At 40.1% G+C, this 20,431-nt stretch overlaps 1 protein-coding gene across 4 annotated transcripts in view; it reads left to right on the forward strand.

The window, feature by feature from the left end:
* mib2 (MIB E3 ubiquitin protein ligase 2) overlaps nucleotides 1–20,431 on the forward strand; it is a 115,773-nt gene that overhangs the window by 77,999 nt on the left and 17,343 nt on the right. For all 4 annotated transcript variants that reach the window (XM_079826440.1, XM_079826441.1, XM_079826439.1 and 1 more), the window contains 9 exons: nucleotides 4,305–4,499; nucleotides 5,416–5,558; nucleotides 7,103–7,210; nucleotides 7,535–7,639; nucleotides 11,039–11,201; nucleotides 11,554–11,687; nucleotides 12,739–12,887; nucleotides 14,567–14,723; nucleotides 16,479–16,633. In XM_079826440.1, the coding sequence (XP_079682566.1) occupies nucleotides 4,305–4,499; nucleotides 5,416–5,558; nucleotides 7,103–7,210; nucleotides 7,535–7,639; nucleotides 11,039–11,201; nucleotides 11,554–11,687; nucleotides 12,739–12,887; nucleotides 14,567–14,723; nucleotides 16,479–16,633 (1,309 nt within the window). The remainder of the gene's footprint in view (nucleotides 1–4,304; nucleotides 4,500–5,415; nucleotides 5,559–7,102; nucleotides 7,211–7,534; nucleotides 7,640–11,038; nucleotides 11,202–11,553; nucleotides 11,688–12,738; nucleotides 12,888–14,566; nucleotides 14,724–16,478; nucleotides 16,634–20,431) is intronic.

The raw sequence follows: 20,431 nt of genomic DNA on the forward strand, positions 1-20,431 counted from the left end.
TTGAGTGACCGTAGAAGTCTGAGACCGTGAAGATCTCCGTCCCACTGTGCTGTTTTTCATTATTCTGTGTTTACATGTTTCATCGCTGTGTTCTTAGTGTGGGTTAGTTGTGGTTGACCACATGTGTTAGTTGGTTATCAGATGCTGTAGCAGACAAAGCTCCAGGTCATATGTGTGACCCTGGACCACAAAACCAGTCATAAGGGTCAGTTTAATTTTAAATTAAGTATAAACTGAATACATAATCTTTCCATTGGTGTGTGGTTTGTTAGGATGGGACAATATTTGTCCGAGATACAACTATTTGAAAATCTGGAATCTGAGGTTGCAAAATAATCTAAATATTGAGAACATCTCCTTTAAAGTTGTCCAAATGAAGTCCTTAGCAACGCATATTACTACTAATAATACATTTTTGATATATTTATTGTAGGAAATTTACAAAATATCTCCATGGAGCATGATCTTACTATCCTAATGATTTTTGGTGATAATTTTGACCCATACAATGTATTGTTGGCTATTGCCACAAATATACCTGTGAGACTTATCACTGGTTTTGTGCTCTAGGGTCACATTTTAAACCCAAAATCAACAGAGAATGAAGAAAGATGGAATAGTTTTCCCTGTAGAAAATAAAGCCTATTCTAAGCATAAAGAAAATTATGCCTACTTTTAGGACCATTACAATTTTTTTTTTTTTTTTACAAATAAATGAATAAATAAATAAATGTTGTGATTGTAGTATTGAGAGAGCCTTTTCAAAACAATGAAACACAATGGTCCCAAAATAGACTTCATTTCCTTCATGCAAAATATGATTTATTATTTCCTCTTGTGATTTTGGGGTAAATCCTGACAGGTTTTGTATTCGTTGTAGCTTTTCAACTGTTTTTCGTTGTATCCTTGTTGTTTAAGTGTCCTTTTATTGTAAAAATTTAAATATTCAGGTTAAGTAAGTATTCGCATGAATTGTCATAACTCATAATTAACTGCAGTTTCACACACATCATCAGCTCTGGCTCTGTTCACACTAGAGATGCACTGAAATCACAATTCTGGCTGACATTTTAAAATGAGTATTTTTGTATAATTGTATTAATATAAGAATTTTTCATTAATTTCATGAATTTATTCAAACAAAAAGTGTATTTAATGATCAATTAATTAATTACATTTATTTAATCAACACTCAGAACGTTTAATGAAAATCTAAATTGCACATAAAGCAGTTTTTATATCAACTTTTCAATATCAGAATTGTTTCTACTCTAGTTTGTTGGTGAAATATAAACATTAAGGGTGCGTTCACACTTGTCATGTTTGGTTGGATTAAAACGAACCCTGGTGCGATTGCTCGGTTAGTGCGGTTCATTTGAACATATGTGAACGCTGCCATCCGAACCCTGGTGCGCACCAAACAAGCGGACCGAGACCGCTAAAAAGAGGGGTCTCGGTCCGCTTCCAAACGAACTCTGGTGCGGTTGGATTGATAAATGAACGCAACACGGACCAAAGACATGTAAACGGACCAAAAACAGGACGTGTTGTCACAAGATGCAACGCTACAAGTCAGCTGATTTGACGACGCGGAAAAATCGGTGTATCCAAAATGAGTAGAGGGCAAACATGGAGCAACGAGGAGGTAAAGTGCCTCATCAATATATGCAGATCTTAGTTTCTGCATACAACGAAGGAAATCCTGCTGCTGTTTTGAATGTTTTATGAGCTCTTCGTGAGTTTTCAGCTAGTAAAAATAAAACCATATATACATGCATAAAATGATCTAGTTTAATCCAGCACACAGCATTGTTTTGAATGTTTGGTAAGCAAGCTCCGTCGCAAAATATACGTCATAAAAGCCGACCAATCAGGTTGTGACTGTATCCCTATGCCTTTGGCATTTTTAACAGCGAACCTAAAGTTACCGAACCAGTGTGAACGCTAAGCGGACCAGGGGCCTATACCATGAAGCCGGTTTAGCTGGCTAGTCAGATATGTTTAAGCTTAATTTGTGCTAATCCTGGGTTTTAGGTACCATTAAAGTGGTTTGGCTTTTAGCAGTGTTCATCTCCATAGTAACTTACGCTCCATAGCTAACCTGCTCCAGGGCAGGTTATGTTCTGGATAAGAGATCTCAAACTGAAATTGGACCAATCGGCTGTGAGCAAAGTGACACATATTTGATGCAATAAAGTCACTCCCCCTTTTTCTACTCCAAATTGAAGGTCACTACATAGCTAATGGCTATTAAAGACTTAAGCCTCTGGCTTTTAACAATGCTTATTTATAATAATAATAATAATAATTTTGAATTATTTAAAAATAATTTATGTAATTATTATACCCTTAATCAATTACACATGTATAATTTTAGTAAATCAATCATTAATATGCATTTTGTTAATATTAAAATGAATAGCCTATATAAAGGTCATACAAATAAGCTTTAAATTCAATAACTAAATCTATAACAAATTACATGTGAGCATAAATGTTCAATTCTCTCTATATATCAACTAAACTAACTTCATAACTTTTACTTGCATTGACGTATAAGATTTTTCTTAAAGTTGTCCTCGACAGCTCTTCTTCTGTGTAAATTTGTTTAAATTCTTAATATTTTTCAATCATGTAATATTCTGCAGAAGAGTGAAGTGAATCACACTGCTTCTCTCGTGAGAAGTGAATCTCAGTTTTACTGATCCACACCATGTGATTGGCTGTTCACTGCTGATGTCACAGCTAAACTCCTAAGGATCAAAGCCTGAGTTGACAGAGAAAGTTGATGATCAGCATCATGGGACCAACAAAGCCTGAATAGATTGGTTTGGTTTTGTCAACTCAAAACTAATCCTGTAACCCTGAGTTTGTTAAACTACCATCATGGTACAGGCCCCAGGACTATATTTTTTGTTTTAGTTTTTTGGTCTGGACCAAACAAACCAAACTACAAGTGTGAACGCACCCTAAATGACAATAAACTGTACTAAGATTTATTCAAACACACATTAAATAATGAAGACATCAATAACAGGTTCAGTAAAAATCAGGGCTGTCAAGCAATTACATTTTTAAAAATAATTAATTACACAATCATGTGAAAACTGTCATGACATGTGGACCCATGTGAGCTGAGCTCAGAGGTACCGAATTCGAGACTGAAGGAGGTGGTCTGAGTTCGGTTGTGCGATTTTGCACTGGAACTGTGCCGCGATTCATGTGAATGTGAAAACAACACGGACTCGGGTGCGCAAGAAAAGTAACCTGCGCGTGTGTTTTATCAGATGACGATGTATTTAGTTCAATGCATAGCACCGGCGGGAACAATCACGCTCTGACGCGGACCCCAACAAATGTGCCCAGTGTAAAAACGCCCTTAGATTAAAACTCAAACAGGGGCATTTTTGCCTCATATCTTGGAATTTTAGGGACATTCTAACTGCAGTCTATAGGCTTCATCACACAGTTGTTGCCCTACATTTTATTCTTCATCGATCAACTGTATGAAATATAAGATGACGTAGGTCTGGGGCGGGGCATGTGCGTTAAATGCATTAATAATTTTAACGCATTATTTTTTACCGTAACTAAATAATCTAACGCTGACGCGTTAAACCGACAGCCCTAGTAAAAATATAATGAATATGTAATATAGTGCATATATGAACCTTAACACTTCTCTCAAGAGTTATTTAATTGGATTTAATTGAGTTTATGTTCACTGAATGTCTTTTCTGAGGTAAATATGGCATCACGTGACTCAATCTGAAAGCTGAGACTTCATATCAAAGTATCAAAGCTTATTGTGATTATTGGATGTCAGGAGCTACAAATAATGTTTAGTGAAGTTTTGTTCTCGTATCACCTGAAAACAGCACTGAAAGATTGATTCTTGTGATTTAAGGATCCATATTTCTCGGTTTTATTCAATAATGGATATTGTCACTCCAGTCCTCGACTCCAGATGCACTCATTAAACATCACTGTTTCAGTCAATGATTTCGAACCTTCAAAACCATTACATTTCGGTAGCCGAAATCTCGGTGCATCCCTAGTTCACACACAGTGCCATAACTACTGTAGATCGACCCAAAAAAATATGACTAGATATCTCAAAATTCAGCACATAAAACCACAGGAATCCTCTGAGATGTTTCAGATGTTTCTAACGTCATTCAGGAACGATGTACATGTTGATTTTTAAACGTGTTCTTCTCACTCACTTCCTCCCGTCTCTCATGTTGACATCCCTCTGAGACTCCTGCCCTGTCCCGCTTCTATCTGTGTGTGTGTGTGAGCAGGAGGCGAGGGGAAGGTTGGGAAGGTGGTGGACATTCGTGGCTGGGATCAGGAGTCGGGTCGTAGTGTGGCGAGTGTCACCTGGACCAATGGAACCACAAACGTCTACAGAATGGGTCACAAGGGCAAGGTGGATCTCAAATACGTGTCTGATGTACAGGGAGGATTCTACTACAAGGAACACCTGCCCAAATTAGGTAACGTTGATTGAGTTATTTACGTACACGCTTGACCAAATACAGTGAAAATCTAAATTAGAGTGTCAGACATGTTAAAAGACTCGGATGAATCGGTGAACCGATTCAGATCAGATTAAAATGAGTCCTCCTTATGTTCCATATGTGAGAGAGGGACATTTAGGATCCGATATTACAGAAAATAGTGTTTTATCGCACATGACATGCAGAAAAAAATACATATCATGGCCATGGATTAAGACTTCTTTCCCACAATTTATTAATTAGTTCCCTCTTTTTAGTGAATCATGGCCATATAGTTTTGATTGAACTAAAACAAGGGAATGAATTAGTAAATGTGCGGATATGTTAGTAAGTTGTGGGAACTAATGGTTGATTTGTGGCCATGATATGCATGTTATTTTCTCCTGCATGTGATGTGAGAAAGCAACTGAGCTGAGAAATACCGTCCCAGAGGAGCGATCCTGCTCCGACTGCCCGACCCTGGTGTTGAGGAGTGTTTTATCTGATATGTGTCTGTGTGTTTGTGTGTGTGCCCGCGTATGGTATGTGTTTGTGCATGCTTTTACTTGTGGTGTGTGTGCATCCATGTGTTGTCTGCCCGTGCAATGTTTGTGTGTGTGTGTGTGTGTGTGTGTGCGTTTGCATGTGGTGTGTGTGCGCGTGCTGTGTTTTTTGTCTGTGCTTGCTTTCTTTTGCATGTGCAATGTTTGTCTGTGTGTGCGCAATGTGCGTTTGTCTGTTTGCATGTACATGTGCAATGTTTGTGCGTGCAAGCGGTGTGTGTATGTGTCCGCGTGCATGTGTCTGTGCTCTTGTGTGGTGTGTCTGTGTTTGTATGCACTGTGTGTTTGTATGCGTGCGATTTATTTATTTATTTATTTATTTTTGCGTGGGTGTGTATGTGTTTGTGCAGGCGAGCACGCGGAGCTGCAGAGGCAGGAGAGTGCAGACACACACTCGTTCCAGCAGGGTGATAAGGTCAAGTGTCTGCTGGAAGTGGATATTCTCCGACAGATGCAGGAGGGCCACGGAGGCTGGAACCCCAAAATGGCAGAGGTGAGAATCACATACTCCTTTGATAAAAGTTCCTGCTCTTGCTGTGCACGATTCCTCAGTGCACTTTATTTCAAAGAATTGTTTTTAATTTGTAGTAGTAGTTATGAGTTATGAATTAACTATAACTTTCGTCAAGTTGGAAATGACTTCCTTTTTTGTTGATGTCACCAAAACCATGTAAGTGGGGAAAAATAATAGTGAATATTAATATAAAAGAATAATAATACATTTATATTATTATTATCTCCAAGACAGTTATATATTACTATTGTAATACTATTATTGAACATTATTTAACAGTATTTTACAGTGTCAAACATCTTACATGTACTACAGTAATAACAGTAAATTATGCATAATTACAGAAGCAACTAACACTAAATCAAACCCTAACATAATTAGTAATTACATGTTGTCAATTGATATTACTCAGAACTTTTGTTTAATTTACACTAACAACATCACCTTAATATAAAGTGTTACCGAGTATTTCATAGTATAATTTTTTCGTAGTAAACTTGGTAACACTTTATTTTACAATTACATGTGGTTAATATAGGAATTACTATAAATTGTGCATAATTACATGCAACTAACCCTAAACCAAACCCTATAGTAAGAACATGTGGTTAATTATCATTACTCTTTAATTGTATAATTAAACTGTAACACTTTATATTTTTTGGACATTTCTAGAGCGTTTTAATAAGATTAACACAGTAAAATGAAGATTAAATGGGTCATGACATGTTCATTGAGCTTCCCTTATAATGAAATATTATAATTCATGAAAAAACAAACAAATATATATGCAGAAAAACAATTATTTTTGACTCTCATTCTGACCCTCTGTCTGAAATGATCTGTTTTTAATGCACGGCTCCTTTAAGGCGTGTCAGTAAACGGCCTGTTATGATTGGCTGACGTTGTTGCATAGGAAACCTTATATAACTGTCATATCCAGACAAAGCATTATGAAATCATTCACTGATGGTTTGGGATGTAGCCGCTGTCAGATCAATATAGTCGCTGCTGCGTCTGTCAACACAAGTTTCTCTGTGAACTCTCTATTACACTGAGCCTCAGTCAAATGCTCCGAACAAACATATAATCCTCCGGCACGATCCGGGACGCCATTAAAATACACCATCCGCTTGTTTCCGCTGCTGGGATCTTCTGAAGTCTGTACAGAGACACAAACCAGCTATTTAGGACGTTAAGCGACTGAACGGCAGTGGGCGGGGCCTAAAGTTTGATGGTGTAAATCTATTCGTCGATGTCTTGCTCTTGAGGCGGGCATATGCAAATGTTTTTGTCCGTGTGACGTCACAGATCACCCGATATCCAGTCGTTTTTGGAGCTTGACTTAATAAATGCTTTGTTTATATTGAGGAGTACTCTTTAAGCTCTGAATCTTGCAGGATGTTTTAACGGTACAAAGACGTCTTATATTATTTGATTTCTCATGTCATGACCCCTTTAAGAACATGCATCTTGTTTTTCTTAAAGTGTGCATTGGATATCTGTTGTGTTTGTGTTGGCAGTACATCTCCAGAATCGGGAGTGTGCACAGAATAACAGACCGTGGAGACGTGCGAGTCCAGTATAGTAACAACATCCGCTGGACGTTCCACCCCGGAGCTCTGACCAAGGCAAGAAGATCCCAGAAATAGCCAGACGTATTCCGAGGAAAAGCCATGTCTGTTGTCCTCACCTGTGAAGTGTTTGTTCCCGGCCGGCTGGACATCAGTCTATTTCGGCCGCTTGCTCCTGTATATATTTAGTTAAGCTCAAGCTTGTACACCGACTGTCCTGCTTTGTCCAAGAAGCAAGCCATAAATAGATTCCTCTCTGCTTATGGCGGATGAATGATGGCGCCAGATTGTGGCGATTAGCTAAAGCCTCAGACGACTTTGACTAATTGGTATTCCAGGGAGTGTGTGTTGCTATAACAGAGTCTCTGTGTCTCTGCGCAGGTCAATACGTTTGCCGTGGGCGAGCTGGTGAAGGTTCTGGATGACATTGACAGTGTGAAGAGACTTCAGGTTGGCCATGGCGAGTGGACAGACAGCATGGCTCCTGTAGGTTCCTCATCCACAGACACGTTTTGGGAGTGAAAATCACATTTATTTGAGGGACCTAACCTTTAGAGTAAAGAAACAATACATGTAGCCCAGTACACATGCACAGTACACATATCATTTTTCAAAAAATTGTCAAACAAATAGATATACAGAATTGAACAGTAAGTGTTAGTATTAATGTGTCAAGTGTTGATGCGTCTTCAGCTGTTTCTTGAAGATGGCTAAAGACTTGGATTGAGTTAGGGTCATTCCACCAGCAAGAACAGTCCAGGTAAAGATCTGTGAAAGTGATTTTGTGCCTCTTTGAGATGATGGCACCACAAGGCCCGTTCACTTCTGGACGACACACAGGTCTGGAGTAGTGAGTTTAGGTATAGGGGTGCAGAGCCAATGGTTGTTCTGTAGGAAAACATCAGTGCCTTGGCTTTGATGCGAGTGGCGATTGGCAACCAGTGCAAGTTTATGAGGAGAGGTGTGACATGCGAGCATTACAATAGTCCAGTCTGGATAAAACAAGAGCCTGGACAAGGAGTCGTGTAGCTCCAATAGGAAGGGCCTGTTCCTCCTAATTTTGTATAGGGCAAATCTGCAGAACCTGGCCCTTCTAGCAATGTGGTCTGTGAAGGTCAACTCATCATCAATCACAACTCCAAGGTTCCTGGCTGTCCTGGATGGAGTTATGGATGATGAACCTACAATAGCAGAATGGAGAAGTTGTGATGAAGTGTTGGGTTGGGCTGAGACCACGAGCAGTTGAGTTGAAGGTGATGATCCTTCATCCAGCAGGAAATGTCTGTCTGTCAGGCCGAGATGCAAGCAGCTACCGTCGGATCATCCGACTGGAATGAGAGGTGGAGTTGTGTGTCATCAGCATAGCAGTGATAGGAAAAGCCATGTTTCTGAATGACAGATCCTAGTGATGGAGAATAGAAGCGGTCCCAGGACGAAGCCCTGAGGCACTCCAGTAGCTAGATGTTGTGATTTCACACCTATAGATCGTTTGCTTTGTTCCGAAACAGGGACTTGATTTGTCACAATGTTGCATTTTCTTCTTGGTTCGGTTCACTTTCACAAGGCAACCTTTCGAAGCGTACCAAAATGTGTTCACGCAAGTCACATGCGAGTACAACTGTCCTCTTATTGGTCAGAGTTTCCTTTGCGTCATCCATCAAGATGATTGACAAGTTCTCTCCATGAGCTTATTGTGGCTTTATTTGTAACACACCAGGGTTTGTGCAAGGTGCTAAAAGTGCTTGAAGTACTTAAATTTGACTTTTTGAAATTTAAGTCCTGGAAAACCCATGAAAACAGCCATATTTATGAAGAGGTACTTGGAAAGTGCTTGAATTATTTAAAGACAATAAATATGAAACTTAGTATTTTAGATGAAACACAATATTTTCATGCAAAATTAACACTGCATAGATATAAAGACATTTTGCATGACTGTGAGCGTGATATTGCTCATAAATACCCAAGTATATTAGACTGGGTAAACCCAGCCTGATCTGCCGGCGATTTGATTTCGCCCTGCAGCTCAGGCTGGAAACCAGTACATAAATTTATCCTGCTATCCTACATTTGCGGGAACCAATCTCAGACTGGTTATTGGCGGGTTTAACACAATGACGGATAGAGAAGCGATGGATCGATGCCCGTTGATCACGCCTCTTCTGATTGGTTGAAGGACTATCCAATTGCGTACAGAGTCATTTGAATTATGCTCGTTGATCACACCTCTTGTGCAGTAGAATATACAGAGCAGACTCCCCAGACCAATGTTCAATCTTAAAAGATTGAGCTTGGTCTGCTGATAGCCAGACAACAAGTATTTGATACAGCTTTCATTCTTTAGGTCCATCATATATTCACAAAAAAAAAAAATCAGTTTGAATAAGAAAAGTGATATCTTTGGCATCGTATCCTTTCAATGGTTAAAATTGCCACAGTCATTGGGTACTTTGCATGTGCTGCACTTTATTTGTACCATTTTGTTTTATTAGTATATTTTATTTATCTGTTGACCTTTTTTAGGATTTGAAAGATAATAAAGGCATTGTTTTGATAAGTGCAGTCACTGATTTTAGTCCTTGAAAACCAAAAAAGTAATGCTTGAGAAGTCCTTGAAAGTCATGGAATTTATTTTTACAGTATCTGTATGAACCCTAACTGTGCGTTCACACCAGATGTGACTTGCGCGAATAAATCGCGCGTAGTTGGACGCTTGAAAATTTTGAGTTTACTCGCTTCATTCGCATGTGAAATTCGCTTAATTTGCGTGTGAAATTCACTACACAACAGACGCGTCATGGAAGGGGCTTCTGCCAGCCAGCTCGTCTCGTTGCGAAATGGCTGACATGGATTGTTTTAAAATACGACGAATAAGCTCAATTTGCCGGCTTTAACTAGCTTGTAGTCTCAATAGGGTGAATTCAGGGTGATTGGGACACTTTTTCCAAGTCACCTCAATGGCAAAAAGTTTCCCAATCACCCTGAAATCACCCTGTGTATAGCTCAAATTGAGTAAAGAGCGTTTTTTTACAACTTACCAGATTGTCCGACCTCATCACTCACTTTCTTCCAAGCAAGATCCATTTTATTCCTGTTTCTGTAAAGTACGAAGATGTATCGTACAGCTCCGGGTATCCACATATGATTTTGTCCTCATTGTTGTCACTACTAGAGCAAGCTCCTGATTGGTTAACGCGGTGCCTCTTTCGCACGAATCGCGCCGCAGAATGTCTATTCGCGTCTTTGCATTGACTGTCACTCGCGCGAAACGCTTCATTCGTGTCTGGTAACACACCATAACACACGCAAACACTGTACGAATGTAGCCGTCATTCCCGCTGTTAAATTATATATTACATTCGTATTTATTTATACTACAGCAAATTCAAACACACTCTCTCTGGATCTCCCAGTGCTGTCAAGAGCTTCATCGGGACAGCATTCTCGCACAGAGAAGCGCAATTACACAACATTTTAAGATGAAGCGGTGCACTTTTGGTTTTCAACTGTGATAACTAATATGCTCACAGAATCAGACACTATTGCTATTTATATAGCACATTTCCCGTTATGAATTATGATACCATTTAGTTTGTTGGTTTGTTGGGTCGGATTGCTTTCATACCTCAAGCGAACCGCCCCAGAGTTGGTTTGCAATCGGGCACCTCGTTCAGTGATTCGTCTCGGAGTGATTGTTTTGGTGCAGATCCGAGTGCGATCGCTGTGTTCACATATGCCTTAACGAACCGAACCGACCCAAGAGAGAAAACACACCAGGTTCCGAAAAACAAACACTCAGGCGTGAAAGACACTCTCCATGATAGGAAGTGTTGTAAAGACACTGATCCTCTATTTGACTGTTCATTTGTGTGTGTTTATTCTCAGGCGTTGGGTCAGGTTGGGAAGGTTTTGAAAGTGTATGCAGACGGCGACCTCCGTGTGGCATTTGGAGGTCAGACGTGGACCTTTAACCCCGCGTGTCTGTCTGCACAGCCTGGTGAGGTGGACGCCAATCTGATGACGGCTGAGAACTCCAGTGAATCAGGAAGTAAGAAGTCACAGGAAGTGCAGCGCCTAATCATATAATTCCATCATGTCATATGATACTTTCTTTTTTCTTTTGGCTTTCTCTTTAAGATAAAAGAGAAGATAACCACGTCATCTGTTCTCTTCCTCACTTTCCTGCATGAAACCAATGTTTGTTTTTGTCGTTTCAGCACCGTATGTTTTTAGTGTTTCTCTCTCTGTTTTTCTCTCCTTCACACGCTGTGCCAGTGCTGGATTGTTTGTGTCTTGGTGCATGGTGACATTTTGACTCATTCTGACTGGTTTTGAACTGTGGGACAGTGACACATGGGCTCACCTTTCAGAGTTTAATTCTTTCCCTCTCCGTCATTCAGGTACGGTTATTTCCGTCCTGGAGAAGCTGCTTTCTCAGTCGACGGAGCAGGATCATCCGGGACGGCTGGTTATCGAGGCAGCGCACGGGAGCGCTGTTAAAGTGCGCGAGATGGTGCAAAAATACCCTGACAAGGTCAGTGCCTCACAGCCTGAGAGAATTTAGTCAAGAGAAACTGGATTTTGTAATCCGATGGGAGGAAATCTGAAGTTATTCCTGGCTCTGTCTGTCCAAAGGGTTATAGCCTTTCCCTTTATAAACACACTAGAGACGGACTCAGCTGCTTATCCGTGTTCACAGGAAAAAGTGTCCTATAGTTTATTAAAAGTAATGTTATATTATATGATTATTTATTATATAAATATGAATTTTACAGCATTAAAGTAAATCATATGGGTATATATTATTGTAATGTTTCCCCCCCATTTAAATTGCTAATCACAATTATTAGTGACAATTAATCATCATAAAATTCATGATCATGACAGGCCTACTAAAGTACTATATATTTTTAATGTTTTAAAAAAAATTGTCTCTTGTGCTCCGCAAGGCTGCGTTTATTTGATCAAAAAATACAGTAAAACAGTGAAATATTACTCCAATGTAAAACAGCTGTTTTCTATGTGAATATATAGTAAAGTGTAATTTATTCCTGTGGTCAAAGCTGAATTTTCAGCATCATTACTCCAGTCTTCAGTGTCACATGATCCTTCAGAAATCTCTCTAAAATGAGGATTTGATGCTCAAGAAACATTTATTTTTGGAAACATTTGAATGGTAGTGCAAGCAAGATACTTTTCATGCATTAAATCAATCAAAGGTGACAGTAAGGACATTAATTACGTTACAAAATATTCTATTTCAAATAAATGCAGTTCTTTTGAACTTTCTATTCATCAAAAATCCTGAAGAAATCGCAGTTTATAATAAAAATAGCAGTAGAAACTATTTATATTAAGTACCATTATTGATAATAATAATAATTGAGCATCAAATCATATTAGAATGATTTCTGAGGGATCACGTGACACTGAAGACTGGAGTAATGAGTTTTTGATCCACACTTTTGACGGTAGTGTATTTTTCATTTTCTGCTGCCGTTGAGCATGGGTAGACTGATAGATGTGAAGCAGGTTGATTCAAGTCGTTGCAGAAGTGTGTTTTAATGATGCCTGTGTATGTTCAGGTGGATATAAAGAACCAGGGGAAGACCGCTCTGCAGGTTGCCGCCCATCAGGGGCACGTGGAAGTGGTGAAGGTTCTGCTTCAGGCCAACAGCAGCATTGAAGCTAAAGATGAAGACGGAGACGCCGCGCTACACTACACAGCATTCGGGTGAGCACTATGCTTATTCCTGCCCTCCACAGCTGGTTATTACTGACAACTATAAGAAAAGTCCAAGTATAGATTCAGGACAGCCTGTTTCTTGCTCACTCGTTGTAGTCTACAAGTCCTGAGCAAAGTGTATTTGACAGATTAACATGAAGCATACTGATTATGTGCGCTACAGCAAGGTTTTGTTTGAGTAGTCGAGCTACAGTCTTCTCCGTCTTTCTCAGAAAACACACCACACCAGGGCTAACTGTAGTCTGATTAATGTGTATGGTAGTGGTCAACCGTTACATCATCAAGACCGATAAATCACCATTTTTAAATTATTGGCATTGGCCGATCAGTTTCTCTGTTTGGCCGATGTGTCGGAAGCAGGAATTTTAATTTGACACTGTGCAGGACTTTTCTTTTGACACCGTTTGAGACTTTTATTTTGGCCTGAGGACATATGCAGGACCTGAGAAAAGACCCCGGTAGAAATTGTACATTCCCAGAATGTTCTCAGAACGTCCCCGCTGGTTTCAAGGACGTCGCCTAGTAACGTTCCCAGAACACTCTGAGACTGTCATGATGTGGATTTCTTTCAAGGGTTGGAGGATGTTATTTGGCGGACCTTCACGGAACATTCAGGACGTTCTGGGAATGTTTAGGGGATCATTACTACACTACATTCCCTTAACGTTTGCAGGACCTTTAGGGGACCAACCTAGAATGTTATTTTTTGGCCCTATTTAGGTCCTTCATCACATTTATTAACTGTTTTCAGAACATACTTGTGTGAATCAATGTGCACTGGGCTGCTTTGCAAATGAGGGTCAGTAAAACGCAGGATTTGCACAAACGTTGCAGTGTACATTGATTCACACAAATGTTCTGAAAACATTCGGTAAAAGAGATGAAAAAAATTACATTCTAGGTTGGTCCCCTAAAGGTCCTGCAAATGTTATGGGAATGTAGTGTAGAGACTGAGCACTGAACAAGATATGTTACAGCGCAGTCCTGAATGAAACGTCCTCATCTGACTAACAGGGAACCGTATAGGAATGCTCTGTTAATGTCCCAAATGTCCTCTTTGTAATGTTGCTGTGTGACCATAGAATAACCAAAACTGCAGCACTTTCATAACCAAAAGAGGACGTTTTAGGAATGATCTAATGTTCTGTAAAGGTTCGGGATTTTCATCACCTTCAGAGAACTTTGGGAAGCATTGAACAAGGTCGCGAGAACATTCCCTCCTACGTGGGTACGCACTATAAATGCACTAATAAGCATTTTCAAAAACTGGGTTCAATGAGATGACATTATTACTAACCCTTCAACCATCCAACATTAAAAGGACATTTAAAAGTGTAAAAGCATTAACAACAGACCATGAATAACTCCCAAATATTTCACTGTAGTAAAAGGTCTGTATTATATAACATACGTTGCCTTAAAGGGATAGTTTGCCCAAAAATGAAAATTCTGTCATCATTTACTCGTCCTCAAGTTGTCCCAAACCTGTATGTGTTTCTGTCTTCTGTTGAACCAAAAAGAAGATATTTTGAAGAATGCTGGTAACCAGACAGTTTTGGCATTGACTGCCATAGTAGCAAATTCATGTTGCATTGTATGCTTGGTCTGGTTTATCTCCTGCGGTGTGTTCCTCTAATCAGCTGTGTGTGTCTCTGACATGTGTGCAGGAATCAGGCAGAGATTGCGCGTTTGCTGCTCAGTAAAGGAGCCGGTGTGAACCTGCTGAATAACTCCATGTGCACGGCGCTGCACATCGCTGTCAATAAGGGCTTCACGGATGTGGTGAGAGTGTTGACGGAGCACTCGGCGGACGTCAACCTGCAGGTCAGACATACATCAACAATAAAGATCTGTTTTGAGTTGAATTGTCTAGTTTTTTTGTGATGGGAAAATAGTGAGCAGTGGTTTTATTTAATGTTCGATATTAAAACGTTAGTTGTATGTTTGTTAATGGGGTAACTGTAACTCATTTAGATTGATTGTTTTTATGTTGATGTGAAGAATTGGAGCAAAATGCCTGCAGTTTTTTAAATTAATATTTTTATTGATTCAGTATTAATCATAACCTAATATTGACTGATTCTGTTTTATTAGTGTTTGATCAGGGTCCGTTAGAAATGAATAGTTTTATTCATCAAGGGCATATTAAATCGATCATAAGTGACAGTGAAGACATTTATAATGTTCTTTTGAACTTTCATTAAAAAATTCTGAAAAATAAAATGTATGATGGTTTACACAAAAATATAAAGCTCGTTTTTTTTCTTTACATTGATAATAGTCATAAATGTTTCTTGAGCATATATTAGAATGATTTGTGAAGGATCATGTGACACTGAAGACTGGAGTAATGATGCTGAAAATTCAGCTTTGATCACAGGAATAAATTACTATTTATTCACATAGAAAACAGCTGCTTTACATTGGAATAATATTTCACTGTTTTTACTAGCCTAGAAATCTACATGCACACTAGCAGCAGAAAATGTATTTTGCCGCGAGTGTAGTCTAGCAACTCTCGGTAGACCTCAGAGCTGGAAAAACCAAACTCTGGTCTGGCCAATCACAGCGTGTGTAGAGTCGGTGGGCGGGCTTAACATAATGACGGAGCGGAGTTGCGGAGGTTCTTGGTGCTACAGGTAAAGAAAGAAGCTGACGATCAGCGTCTTTCAAATCGGTTTTGGCCGCTACTCTGGAAGACTTGGAGTTAAGCTTTTCTTTGAGGAAAGAACAAAGAACGGCACTGAATTCATTCGTACGAAAGGAAGATTTATTCGGAGTTTAATCTATCAACTAACATTAGCTCAGCTTTGGTTGGTTGTGGCGCTATCCAATTGCGTGCAGAGGGAATTTGACAGACAACCGTTTATCCCGCCCCTCGGATTGAGCCCTGTCAATGGTGAGTTTCCAGACCAAACATCTTGATGTGGGTCTGGCTTGTCAGGCTATGTTCTTACTGTATTTCTGATCAAATAAATGCAGCCTTGGTGAGCAGAAGAGACTCTAACAAACATTTCAAAATCTTACTGATTAGATAATGCTGGAATTGGTTGTGTCGCCGCGTCACATCCAGTGTAGACAGCATCGCTCATTATAATAGGTTCTGTTTGCTTTTGTCGCGTTGCTCGCATCTGGTGTACGTTAGTCATGGCGTAAGTGTCCAACGTACATTGGATCTCCTTCATTACTGTTCAAAAAGTTGGTATAGAGAATTATATAAAAGATTTGATTTGTTTACAAATACAAAGCTCGAAATTGCAACCATTTTGGTCACATATACCCGAAATTTAATTTATTGATCCAATTTAAAAGGAAAGATGAAGCATACATTTAATAATATTGGGGAGAAAATGCCCTTTATAAAGGGGGGGGGGGGGTGTCTGTAGCGCACCCTTTTCATCTACAGTAACCACATTTCATACACTTTTATAGATCTCATCAAGCTGAACTTTCACGCTCTAAGTCATACGCCATCGCAACAGGAAGTCAGCTATTATGGGTTGTTAAAGGTGGAATATACCTTCAACATTTGACTAATGTCATGATTTAAGTGATTGTTTTTTTCTGTGTTGTTTTCAGGATTCATATGGAGATACACCCTTGCATGATGCCATTGCTAAAGACTTCAGAAGCATAATTGAGATTCTGACTGTGGTGCCCAACATCGATTTCACCCAGCAGAACAACCGCGGGTTTAACCTGCTGCACCACGCGGCTCTGAAGGGCAACAAACTGTGAGTGTTCATCATCTTCTGTCAAAGAGCAGCTGTTCCTTCTTTATTACACATCACTGTGGAATCATTCTTGGTCAGCCACGGTCTGTTCGTCAGATATTTTTGCATAATAACACTAAACTTGTATATTTGACTGAATTTTCCTGCATAATTGTGCTAGTTACATGTCTCTCAAAGGTGCTCTTTCTTCTGGCATGACATCATTTACAATATTTAAAGAGGACCTATGATGCTTTTTTCCATGGTTATCTTTCTTTAAGTCAATTCAAGTCACCTTCATTTATATAGCGCTTTACACAATACAGATTGTTTCAATGCAGTTTTACATTGTAAATGATGATTCAGTGTTCCATTGTAAAGATCATCAATTATTAAATTTGTTAATTTCCTCTATAAAGCACTTATGCAGAAAACAGCGATGTCATCATCCAGCTGTAGAATATTAAGTATCCCCAACTAAGCAAGCCAGAGAGGCGACAGTAGCAAGGAACCCAAACTCCATCAGGTGACAGAATGGAGACAAAAACCTTGGGAGAAACCAGGTTCAGTCACTCAGTTCTCCTCTGGTCAACGAACGAATACGGTGTGATTATGATTCAGGCTGCATCACTAGTCAGAATTCAGATCGGGATCGGTAGCATTCAAATATTCATCCAGTTCCTTTTGCTTGAAGATCAGATTCATCACGCTGGTATGGAGCCGAAGCTGGTCATAGGGTCTGTGCGGAGGACCTGTCTGGTTCTTGTGGTCTTTGCTGAGGATCTGTGCCGATGGCTGTCATATCGATGAGGCCTTCACAGACGATTGTCTAGTAGACACGGTCTCAGCTGACATTCAGGGATGGGTTGTGGTCGTGTCTAGGTGAGGGTCCACCATCTGATCTGGATACGGACCGGATCCGGCTGACTACGGTAACGTCAGGATAAACAGAGAGACTAATATTAGTGTAGATGCCATTCGTCTTACGATGTAACAAGTACATCGGGTGTTGTAGGAAGTGTTCCTGGTTCCGGCTGACCTAGTTTATGCAGCCTAATAATACTTTAAAGGCTGTGAATCAAAGAAATGTGATAGTGTGTTAGGTGTATGTCAGGTTAAAGATGTGTTTTTAGTCTAGATTTAAACTGACAGAGTGTGTCTGTTTCCCGAACAATGCTAGGAAGACTGTTCCAGAGTTTAGGTGCTAAATAGGAAAAGGATCGACCACCTGCAGTTGATTTTGATATCCTAGGTATTATCAACTGGCCAGAATCTTGAGACCGCGATAGACGTGATGGAGTATAATGCGTTAAGAGCTCGCTCAAGTACTGGGGAGCTAAATAATTTAGTGCTTTGTAAGTAATTAGCGAGATTTTAAAATGTATGCAATGTTTACTAGGGAGCCAGTGCAGTGTTGACAGAGCCGGGCTAATATGGTCATACTTCCTGGTTCTAGTAAGAACTTGAGCTGCTGCGTTTTGGACCAGCTGGAGTTTGTTTATTAAGCGAGCAGGGCAACCACCCAGTAGAGCATTACAATAATCTAGCCTTGAGGTCATGAACGCATGAACTAACTTTTGTCATTGAGTGCTTCTGTCGTAAGTTTCTCTATATATTTTAAGATGGAAGAATGTGGTTTTACAGATGCATATTGAGATAGAAAATCACCAATTTCTTTAATAAAGTCTGTATGGTGTCCTGGTGGCCTGTACACAGTAGCCAGCACAAATGGGAATGGGATTTATCACTTGCACCAAATAGTGTTACATAAAGCACCATCACTTCTAAAGAATTATATTTGAAACTAGACTTCTGAGTAATACTGAAGATATTACTATAAATTACAGCAACACCTCCCCCTTTTCCTTACAGACAAGCCTCATGTTTATAATGGTAATCTTGGGGGTTGGACTCATTTAAAGTAATGTAATCATCTGATTTTAGCCAGGTTTCTTTCAAACACAGCACATCTAGGTTATGATCTGTGATCATATCAAGTGCTTCTGTAAGGGATCTAAAGCTCAGCAAATCGAGCTTTATCATTTTGTTAATTTGTTTTATATCTGTTTTTTATTTGTTGAACATCAGTTAAATTTGTATCCTTAAATGGGGTGAGAGTTTTTTTGTATTTCCTAGTGTGTGGGACAGACACAATCTCTATATGATGATGATATCTAGGTGAAGCAGTCTCTGGGCCCTATCTTGCACCCAGCGCAATTGACTTTGTACACCGACGCATGTGTCATTCCTATTTTGCACCCGCGCAAAGCGCGCTTTTCCCTCCACAGAAGCACGTCGCTAAACTAGTGAATGAACTTGCGCTCCCTGGGCGGTTCAGCGCAAAAAAGGAGGCGTGTTCCGGCGCAAACAATCCCTGGTGCTATTTTGCTGTTCCATTAAACAATTGCGCCACTGACCAGAAAAAACCTAGTCTAAAGGTGCGTTGCGCGTTGTTCATTATGCTATTTTAAGGGCGCATGCTTGACCATAATGTATAGCGTGCACAACGCGCATACACTTTGCTCATGTAATCTACACAGATGCAACAGTTATTTTTGCAAATCATAAATTGTTACACTAAAAAATATTAACACATGAGATGACGGAAATCATTGTGGTGTGCCACGACGATGTGAAAAAATAGGCATAAATCTAGCTTACAAATTATTCAGGCTAATTGTAATAATTAAGGATCAGACCTGTTTGCCCAATAGTGGCAAGACATATATGTATATAAGGACATCTGACAAATTGGTTTGACCGTCAAGAACCAGGAAAAAAAATCGGTGAGGGTGGACGCAGCGATGTCCTCTGCTGGCGTCAGGTCCTGAGTAGAGGCAGATCCACCTCCCGTTACACGGCGTGCCCGATTGATGCTGGCAAGCTTGGACTTTCCCCGTCTTCTGATGTCATTGTAGCGCTTGCGGCACTGGTGCGACGTCCTGGGGATGCCAGCTGATGAAACAATTGTGGCTATTTCCTCCCACGCCTGTTTAACCGACGCTATTTTGGGTGGGTTTCTCCCATCCCCATACAACACAACTTCTCTGTCTTTCACTGCTCTTACAAGAACATCAGTCTCCTCGGCTGTGAACCGCTCCTGGTGTGCGCCTGGTAAAAATAGTCATAATAATAGCAATCCATAATGGAACTTGCGCACCTGCTTTTAAAGGGAATGTTGGATGACGCTCTGATTGGTTTATTCACGTTACGCCCAAACCACACCTATGAATAATGAAGCTACTTCAGACCAACCAATTTTAGATTTGCGCCGGGCGCAAGAGCCATTTATCCCGCCGGGAAAATAGCAACAGCGCTTCGCCACTTGCGTTTCAGATCGTTAAAATAGGGCCCTCTATGTGTTAGGATTTATCAGATTTCTGTGACGTTGCTAGCAGACGGTCGGTTTAGCCAACCTGTCTGCTTCCTGACCTGGGCCCCAGTTAGTCAAGGTTCAACTCTAAGACTATGTGCCATATCGCGAGAGAGAAGAGTGCCACCTCTTTGCAACAGGTCAGGTCTTCCTCAAAAACTTTTCCAATTGTCTATGAACCCTATATTATTCTGACACCACTTAGACAGCCAGCCATTGAGTGGGGACAGTATGCTAAAGCCGCGTTTCCACCGTGGGAACTTTCCCCAGGAACTAGGGACTTTGGGGTGGTACTCTGTGTGTTTCGACCGCAGGAACCAGGGTCTAAATAAAGTTCCGGGTAAAGATTTCTCCCTCAAAATGGCCCTGCTCGCGAGGTAATACTTTTTCAAAGTTCAGGAACTTTCAGGGGTGGGACTTGGGCGCTGAACATGCTGATTGGTTGA

Source organism: Gobio gobio (genome assembly GCF_949357685.1).
Source record: "Gobio gobio genome assembly, chromosome: 10".
Classification (NCBI taxonomy): Eukaryota; Metazoa; Chordata; class Actinopteri; order Cypriniformes; family Gobionidae; genus Gobio; species Gobio gobio.